The 10,206-nt window shown below is 21.8% G+C and overlaps 1 protein-coding gene across 1 annotated transcript; it reads right to left on the bottom strand.

The window, feature by feature from the left end:
• Window positions 1–2,914: 2,914 nt before the first annotated feature.
• Window positions 2,915–8,439, bottom strand: LOC145843224 (uncharacterized). Its single transcript, XM_082950685.1, has 9 exons — window positions 8,403–8,439; window positions 8,093–8,249; window positions 7,837–7,932; window positions 7,335–7,411; window positions 7,088–7,267; window positions 6,890–7,030; window positions 6,552–6,653; window positions 6,174–6,329; window positions 2,915–3,536 (listed from the first exon to the last, which is right to left on the bottom strand). The coding sequence occupies exons 1-9, from the start codon at window positions 8,437–8,439 to the stop codon at window positions 2,932–2,934; spliced, it is 1,551 nt and encodes a 516-aa protein (XP_082806811.1). The 3' UTR covers window positions 2,915–2,931.
• Window positions 8,440–10,206: the final 1,767 nt, after the last annotated feature.

Below are 10,206 nucleotides of genomic sequence, written 5' to 3'. Positions count from 1 at the left end.
TTTTAACAAGAAAAACTTATAATGATGACACATTTTTTTATTTATATAATAGATTTTCTGAGTCAAATCGAAATTTTATTATTGAAAATGTGAAAAATGTTAAAATTCCAGGTTTTTCCAGGTTATTTTTGCCTAAATTATCAAATTCTAAGTTTTTCAAGGTTTTTCCAGGTAAAGTGGCAACCCTGTTTCTTACCCTGAATTTTTAAGCTTGAGATTTTTTAACAATTTAATTTATCTTTTAACTTATTATTTGGCACAACCAATTTTAAACTTTTAATTTCAAACTACCTTTTTATAGATTTGTAAACTTAATTGTTTAAAAGATTGTGAATTTTTCAAATTTAACACTTTATACTATACTTGATCACTATTAAATCAAGCAATTAACTATAAATACAGTTTAGGTTAACTGACAAATAACTAAAATCTAGTTCTAAATATACTTTTGTTTATTTAAAAACATTTTAAAATAAATAACAGCTGTGTTTTGCAGTTGTATAAAAACTAGTGGTGAAAATCTTAATTTTTCTCCATTTTTAACCTCTTACATACATTATCAAAAATAAAAAATTCCGAATATTTAAAAAAAGAATCAAGTATTTATTTTGAAAATTGTGTCTTTTAATTCAAATTCATTCTCTTACTTCTTTATTTGTTCCAACAATTCAGTGTTTTTATCAGTAAGAATTTTATTTTCCCTTTCCAAACTGCAATTCTTGTCTTGTAAACTTTGATTATCTGAGTTTTGCTTTTCAATAAGCTGTTTCAAACAAGACATCAAAAACTCAGCTTGGTTTAAATCTAAAAAACACAATAAGTATTCAGAACTTGATAATTTTTAGTTTTCGATCGAAGTAAAAAAATACAATATTATCAGTAAGAAGGTAAGACTGTTTTTTAACTTAATTTAGCTTCAAGTATTGACTTACAGTTTATGTACCTGAAACTGATAAAAAAAATTCTAAGTTATTTTTGATAATCTAACTAAGACAGATCTATGAAAGTAATATATGGATTAAGTAATTATAATATTTAAAAAAAGAAAGTTTTATTTAAAGTCTAACTATTCTTATGTTTTAGTCAATGTTTTCAGTATTTCAGTCTTGTTTTTAATAAAATCAGTAATACTAATGTATGATGTTTTTATTTTTGTTCTACTTATATTTTCCTTGAAAATATTATATTTATTATACTACAACCAAAATGATTACAATATAAATAATTTTTGAATGCTTCTATATCACTTATTATTTAAATAAAACATTTTTTTTTGAAAAATCTGTAGTAGAAAAAAAAACAAGGAGATATACTTTTTGTTATATATATTTCTCACACACTAATAATAAAATACTTTTTCTCTGTTTATTTATGTTAAGAAAAGTGTTACGAAACTTAATAAATAAATCTTTAAACTCTAAACAAGTTAAATAAAAGTTTATACTTAAAACTATCAAATAGAATTAAGTTTATTATTGTTTATATAAAAAAATATTATAAATTAACAAAACTTTTACTGATAAACGTTATGATAAAACCAATTATTAAAGATATTTGACAAGTTTAAAAGATTTTTTTATTTTGTGAAAATAAAACTTACTTTCTTTTAACACCTTGCTTTTTCCTAGTTTGTCCATTTTCAATTTATTATACTAATCATTTAAAATTCTGTAAGAGTATCTTAAACTAGTTGCATAACTAAATAAATATTTAATAAACTTCTATGCACCACTGAATAATAATCTCTGAGTTAATATGCAAAGTTCACAAAAAACAGTTGAAAAAAAATTAAAAAGGTTTAGTGAAACATTTGTACAATAGTCCAAAATTAAACATGTAAAATTATTCAGAATATAAGAATTTACATGTATTAGTGATTTTTGTTTCAAATTCAAGGTTTTTTAAAACTTTAATGAAAACCAACTGAGCTAGGTGTATTTTGTATTTGTAAATCTTACTACTATGGTAGAAAACAACCAGCGCACATTTCGCATTTCAAAGACAAAAATATAAAAACTGTTATTAAACAAAATTTTATATACAGAATTTTGGGTGTGTACTTAGTCACGTGTCTTAACTGTAGATAATATTTAAATAAAGTATAAAAACAAATTGTGAAACAACAAAATTATAAAAAATTCCAGTTAAATAAAAAAACACGTTAAAAATATTAGCATATTAAAAAAAACATTGTAGAGACAAAGTTTTATTTTCCACATAAAAATTAAATATCTTTTTCTAAATGATAAAAAAATGTATTCTACATTAATTATATATTTTTTCAACCTACATATTGTGTTTAAAATACAGAAATTAAAAATTATCAAACGTCAGTCCAAGAAACATTTTGAAAATATACTTTGAATAGACTTCGAATGAAAGTTAGATAATCTTCAAATACCTTCAACATAAAAATAAAAAATTAAAATATTGTTTTTAAATCCTGTTTAACAAAAAATTCTGTTTTTGAAGAAAAAAAGTATATCTTAAAAGTACAGCAAAACTTTTTTTATTTGTTTTGGTTAAATTAAGACTGCAAAAAACTTTTGTTAGCGCTAAACCAGCTTAAATTGTATGACAATAATATATGAAAATAGCGTAGTAATGTTTAGTATAAAAACTACATTACTTTAAATAGTGTTTAATAATATACAAAATTTAACGATAGTAACGAACTATTATTTCTTAATTTTAGTAGAAAAACTCACTTAAAAACTGTTTTTGGATAGATTCTAGATATAAAATTTTATAAAACTTCAAACAAAGTAGTGAAAATAAATTTTACCTTTTTTTTATTATTTGCAACAACTTTTAAAAAATTTAATAAACAAACACAAAATAAATTAATAAGGTTTTTCAAACATTTAAAAAAAATTCTTAATTTTTGAAGCACTGTCAATTACCACTGAAAATACTTAAGTACAATCAAAACTAACATGATTTTTTTTCATGCTGTTTTAAATCGGCTGATGTATAAAATTTTTTACCACATTTTGCACAAAAATGAGTTGGATCAAAATGATACTTCATATGCGTTTTCAAGTTTGATAAAACATAAAACTTTTTATCGCATACTTCACAAGAATGAGCTGGTTCGAAATGAGTTTTCATATGTTGGTTCAAGTTAGTTGAAGTGTAAAATTGCCTGTTACATTGCATGCAACGGTGTTTTGGTTCATAGTGAAAACGCATGTGATTATTCAGTTGACTTTTAGTTTTGAAATATCTGTTATCTGGGCATATCTTGCACTTGAACTTTCTCTCATCACTGTGAGATGCCAGATGGTTTTGTAAAGTATGCTTTGTAGCAAATCTTTTATAACAAATATGACACACGAAGGGTTTTTCTCCCGTGTGGCTTCTCATGTGATTAGTAAGAATAAATTTACTTCCAAAACACTTCAGGCAAACTTCACACTGATAAGTTTTGTCGTGGATATTCTTGTAATAACTTAAACCTATTTTACTCGCAAACTTCTTGTTGCACTTTGAACATTCAAAAACTTTTTTATTCCTTTTGTGCGTAGTTGTATTTGCTAAAAAGTTAAACATAAATTTATTACACATTAATCAAGAAACTAGGTAAACAAAAAAATAATTTAATAAAAAGTTGTTTGGCCTCCTGTGGCAGCTAAATAGTTTTAAATACAAAAATACAACAGACTTATCAAAATAAACAATTTTAATATATTTCATACTTATTATATGTTTCTGATTTTAATAAATAAATCATGTTTCTTGAAAGAATAAATTCATATTTCATTACTTTTTAAACTAAAACTAAACTTTTATTTAACATATAGCTGTTTTTAAGTACATCAATTAAGTCATATTTTACAAATTACAAATAAGCTACAAATTATTTCGTACAATTTTCAAAATTCTACAAGTAACTTTTTATATAAAATGATTAAAGTAAGAAAGCACAGTATTTTTACCAGGATTTTTATATAACTAGTGATATCTAAAACAAAATAAAACAGTTTTGATCTGTAATAAGTAACGTTATGTATCATATTGTTAAAAAATATCTTCCATCATTTTTAAATTGCCTGCTTTTTGGTCTAAATAAAGTTTAAAATAGGTCTAAGGTAAATAGTTGTCTAAAAAGTATAACAACATTGAAAAGATACTGTAATACTGCTTAAAAAAAATTGACTATGACCAAAAATAAATATCTATATAACACATTTTTTGCATTGTATTAAAAGTATAACTTTTTTTAAAAGTTTAAAAATTCAAGGCTTTTTAATGATTTTTGTTCAAAATTCCAGAGTTTTAAGGTTTTTTTGTTTAATCTCTCAAATTCCAAGTTGTTCAAGATATCTAGTTTTAGTAGCCATCCTCATTTCAAAATAAAAACTTGCTTTTAGTAAAAATTATATAAAATGTTAGCAGAAATAGTCATAATTTATAACTATGCCATAAAAACACTATTTTAACAAAATTCATAAACATAAATAAATCACTTTTAATTAAAACTATAAAGGAATGCAGTTTAAAACTTACAACTTACCATTAATATACAATATTAGAATTTTTTATTTAAAAGTTCAAGTTTTTACAAAAAAAAGCACTTTTAAACATTTGTTAAGTATTTTTATAAATAGTAAAGTCTTAACAGACCAGTACTTTAACTTATACAGTATGAGCAGATAAAAGAAAAAAAAGTTTGTTAAAAAAATTAACTGAAGGTTTGTTTTTTAAAATGAAACATATTTAATTTTTTAAATTATATTTCTTGTTTACAACACAGATTATAAAACTTAATAATTTTATTAAATTAATTATATCAAAGACAATTATTTCGTCAACTTCTTTTATTCTTTTTAATTTTACCTTTTGAAATCAGCTAAATTTTTTATTAAGAAATATTTTTTTTAATATTAGATAATGCAAACAATTGTTTAAAAAAAAATAAATGTCACATTATACTGCTGAATTCTAATTAAATGTTAAATAATGTCAACTCTTTTAACAAGACCAGACTATAACTAAGTTTGTAGTTTAATATAATAAGCTGCATGTCAACAACCATGATAGCTCACAATAAACAATTATCAAATTTTAAAAACAATGATATATTATTTTAAAAATTCTTTTTTACTTCCACAACAAAAGTAAATAAATTACCAGTCTCAGCTAAACAAATCAGCAATTACACCTATCATATGACACCCATGATATAAAAAATTGTTATTCAAGTAGTAGAGAATTTTCTAACCAAAAGACAAATTTGACATATTTAAAGCACAACATATAAAAGTATACACTTTTTCAAAAAATTGAACTGAAATTTTAGTATACTTAAAATATACATACTAAAATTAAACTAAAAATATAACTAAAAAATAAAATAATTAACTACAAACTAATTAGATGTTAATTAACTAATTTTATTTTTGTAAAAAATGTTCAAAACTCCAGTCTTTTTTATATTTTTATTTAAAATTCTAATTTTTTTTTAACTCTTAAATTCTATTGTTTTTTAGGTTTTTTGGCCTAAATTGTCAAATTCAAGGTTTTATCAGGATTCTAGGTTTTTTAATATATTATCAAAAATGTTACAGCGAATTAATTTAAATATTAAAACTATAAACAAATTTTTACAAGCAAAAACTGTACTTAGTTAGTAAAACAATAATTTAAATTTTTAATTTAGTTAATATATTCTTTGTTAAATTAGTATGCTGACTTAAGTTTCTTGAAAAAAATTCAAAAAAAAATTAAGCAAAGTTTTAGACATAAGATAACACTTTTAAATATTATTTAAAACAGATTTACTGAAGCATTAAGTTTTAATTTTTTTTTGTTAAAAATTAGAAAATTAATTAAGACATATCAATTATAAAAGAAAACTTTTTTTAAATTAAATTTAGTAAAACTAATCATAGTTCTATCACTAGCACTAAAATATGAAAAAAAGAGGTAAAACAAAGAAATTTAACATAAATTATTTAATTCAGAACAAAAAACTGTTTATGACTCTTTTCAGTGCAAGAAAAAATATTGTAAGGCAAAACAAACATAATGATTTAAATAATTTTATATTTAAAAAAACTATATTCTTAAGAACATATTTCTAAACATATTTACAGATCAAAATGTTCCTTATGAAATAGGTAAACTTATAAAGAACTAAACTATAAATAATAATTACAAGAAATATTTACTTTTGTTAGCTGATCCTGTTATGTTGTTGTCACCAGTAGTTTGAATTTCACCATCAGAATGCAAACTGAAATTTTCAGCACTTTCAGGTTCAACTTCTACCAAACTACCTTCTTTTAAATTTAAATTGAGGGTTTTTGAGTAATAATTTGCCACCTCTGTTAGTAAAAACCAATTTAAAAACATTCAGAAAAACAAAAAAAAATTATAATAAAAAGCATTGCTCGTTGAAGTAAGCAGTTAGTAATAGAAAACAATATCATGGCCCAAATGGTTTAGTACAAAAATAGTTTAAAACTTTTATTCTGACTCTAGTATATAAATATATAATTGCAAAAATAATAATACATGTAGAACTTTAAATCAGTCAAATTGTTTACCTTCAGCATTCAAGTCTATATCATTATCTGATTGAATTTTTTCAGGATTATTAAGTTCACCTCTACCATTTATGCAAGTGTTAGCTCTAATTTTTTCAATGCCTGTAGAATTAGTATATTAAGAAAGTCAGTAGATCATAGCATAACTATTTTAAATATGTTAAGATAGAAATAAAATATATACAGATTTTAAAGCTTATAGTAAATTTTACTATCTGAGAAGTAAACAAATTGATTGAGTCTATATAAAAAACTAATAACATTATTTGTAGCATTTACTAATTTTAACAATTTTGTATTTTCTAAAAATATGAAATATTTTTTATTATTGTTTTTACCATTATTTACTCCTTGTATTGAAATGTTGTCAGGTATGTCAGATTTTTTACCAACAGTAAACAACTCATCTACATTAATTTGCATAGATTTAATATCACTTGCATTCAAAGTGTGATTGTTAAAACTTGAGTTCCCAGCTTCTGTTTATGAAAATGTGTAAATAAAAATAAAGTAATCAAGAAAAAATTCAAACTTACTATTCCTGTTCTCATGAGATTTGTCAAAAAACTCAACCAAATCACTTTTGGATGTAACTTCATTCCCTTTTGATTGATTCAAATTAGGATCATGAAAATCTTCTTGTTCTACTTTGAATTCATTCGAGTCATCAATTAATGAATTTGCAGAGATGTTTCGTGGTGACTCTGTTGTGGTATCTGCAAAAAAATGATATTTTTAAAAGCATATATTTTACAAAACTTTTTTTCTTAAAATTGTTTTTACCATTCTGATTATTGCATGATGTTTCATCTTTTTCAGTCAATGGATTCAAATAGAAATGTCTCTTGATATTTTTCAATCTAAAAAATAAATAGTTGAAAAGTAAAAGAGAGATTTTTTTTTTATTATTGACTTATTTTAAATTGCATAAATTTATTATCAAGACTTCTTTTTATAAATAATTATTTATTAAGTTTAATACAGCTATTTTAATTACAGTGATTATGAATAAGGACTGATAAAAAATACCTTAAGCACAATTTTCAAAATACATTAAAACTAATTAACTTAGGTAAAATAAAACATAATTTACTTAAAAAATCATATTATAGGTTATTTATCTTGTTCTTTTACTTTAAGGATACTCATCTCTGTTCTTTATTATCATAAATATTTTAAACTGATTATTAAAGTACAAATTCGAATTATAAGTATTACAACAACAGTTTATAGTTTTAATAAAATGTTATATAGTGTAATAAACTGTAGAAATAATAACACTTACTGTGAACATTTCAATATGAGGTCTTTTTCTAATGCCTTAATTTTATCTGATGAATTAGCTTTTTCTTCAATCAATTTTTTATTTTCCATTTCAAAACTGTGAAAATTTTATGTTTTTAAATTAACCAAGATAAAATATTGAGTTTTTTTTTATTTCAAAAATATAATTTTAACTAATCATTGTCACTGTTTATTTAACTTCATAAAATTTTACTGAAGTTGTATAAATTTAAGTTAAAATCAAAGTTTTCACTTACTTCTCATTTTCTTTTAACAGTTCAATATTTTCATTAACAAGATGTTTATTTTGCAATTCCAAACTGAAATTCTTGTCTTGTAAATTTTGATTTTCTGAGTTTTGCCTTTTAATAAGCTGTTTCAAGCTTGACATCAACATCTCAGCTTGGTTCAAATCTGAAGAAGATAAAATTGTTTATAAAATAATTGTCATATACTTAAAAACAATAAAAAAATAATAAATAATTTTTTTGTTAAATAGATGATAACTTAAAAAACTTGATTTTTTTAATTTTGAACTTTTAAAAGTATCATATAAGCATTACTAACTTTCATTTGACACAATGCTGCCTCCAAGCTCATTCATTTTAAAACAAAAAAATGATTAATCAATAATACTCTCTTGAAATACTATAATATAAAATAGATTTATATCATATTTGTATAAAACATTAATATAGACTGCTTTGATTGACAAAATGTGCTGTGTTATTTTTTTAAAGGTTTTAAAGATTTGGTATACAGAAGTATTTTTATGTAAAAAAAAATATACTTATTTAGTAAAATTAAAAACTGTAGGTTAAAAGTATATATAAAATTTTAACTGAGAATAGTGTATAAGTGTATAAATATAGTAAAAATAAAAGTATGATAAATTAAGTTAGCAAAATTTAAAGCTTATCTTAAACAAAAAAATATTATATTTGATTTTAAAATAAAAAAAAATTCAACTTAAAAATATCTTACTTAATGTGAAAAAAAATTAATAACTTAAGACAACAGTAAAACTACTTACTAATTCAAAAAAAAAGTTTTCACACAAAATAAACTAAACTACATGCTGTAGATTCTTTTTTTAAAGGTTATATTGAATACATATAATATTGACTTAAAGTTATTTTTTTCAAATTTAGTCTTAGAGGATTGCCACTCATCAAGTCAAAAAGAAAAACTATATTAATTTCCAAAATTTTATAATACTGAATTTATCCTGACTTCTCTGACTTATCCTGAGATTTTCAAAAAATTTAAAATATCCAGTGTATCATGAGTTTGTGATAACCCTGTAACAAAGTATATGATTTTTAGGTTTTACATAAATTATTTTAAAATTGTATCAATAAGTAAATGTTATATAAAGAAAAGCAAATGCCATTTATTAATATGTAACTTTGGTTGCCATTGTAAAATATTAACAAAGTTATTTGAACTGTATATATAGATATTGAGCTGATATCTTTTATTTTAAAGCTTATTATCATATTAAAAAATGTCATTATGTTCCCTTAGACACTAGACCATATATCATGCTCATTGATGTAAATAATCATAGAGCAACTATTGTAATTAAAAAATGTCAACATCCAGAATATTTTTATGAACAAAATTAGTGTATAAGCAAATAACTATAGTAAAAATAAAAGTATAGTAAACTAAATTAGCAAAATTTAGAGCTTATGTTAAACAAAAAATAGATTATAATTGATGTTAAAATTAAAAAAATTATCAAATTCAAATTGTCTTACTTTACTTGAAAAAAAATTATTCAATTACTAAAACAGTAAAACTACTTACTAATTCATAAATAAACTAAACTCCATGTTGAAGATTATTTTTTTAAAAGGTTATATTGAATACATATAATATTGACTTAAAGTTTTTTTTTCAAATTAAGTCTTAGAGGATTGCCACTCATCAAGTCAAAAAGAAAAACTATATTAAGTTTCAAAATCTTATGATACTGAATTTGGTAATTTCCTAGGATAATGTCACACCAATATCACTATTTTATACTTTCAATTTTACACTTTGATAAGACAAGCAGAGAAATAAAAAGCTCCAATTAAGTAAATAAGTTTTAAAATTAGAGACCTATGGTAAATAAAATGAACAAATACAAACAAATAAATAAAAAATTAATTATAATATATATAAATAAAAATTTAATTATTTTTTAAGTTTTAAGTTTGTATTTATGTATTAAAATTAATTTAATTCAGTACAAAGTTTAAAATAATGCACGCATACTTATTATTTAAACTAAGCAGTATTTTAAGGATGTTTATTAAATAAAAAATAACTATAACTATTTACAGATAGAGATGAAGACAAGCTTTTGAGAGCAAAGATAAAT

The sequence above is a fragment of the Thalia democratica genome, chromosome 8, assembly GCF_965202585.1.
Source record: "Thalia democratica chromosome 8, ktThaDemo2.hap1.1, whole genome shotgun sequence".
Taxonomy (NCBI): domain Eukaryota; kingdom Metazoa; phylum Chordata; class Thaliacea; order Salpida; family Salpidae; genus Thalia; species Thalia democratica.
This window is presented reverse-complemented; position numbering and strand designations above follow the sequence as displayed.

Bases quoted from the DNA above. Each gene is read 5' to 3' on its own strand.
- LOC145843224 (XM_082950685.1), bottom strand. From the start codon at position 8,439: ATGAATGAGCTTGGAGGCAGCATTGTGTCAAATGAAA. The intron at 6,654-6,889 runs GTAAAAACAATA...CTAATTCTACAG, and splicing joins AATACAAGGAGTAAATAATG to GCATTGAAAAAATTAGAGCT. The intron at 3,537-6,173 runs GTAAATATTTCT...TTAACTTTTTAG, and splicing joins AACAGGATCAGCTAACAAAA to CAAATACAACTACGCACAAA.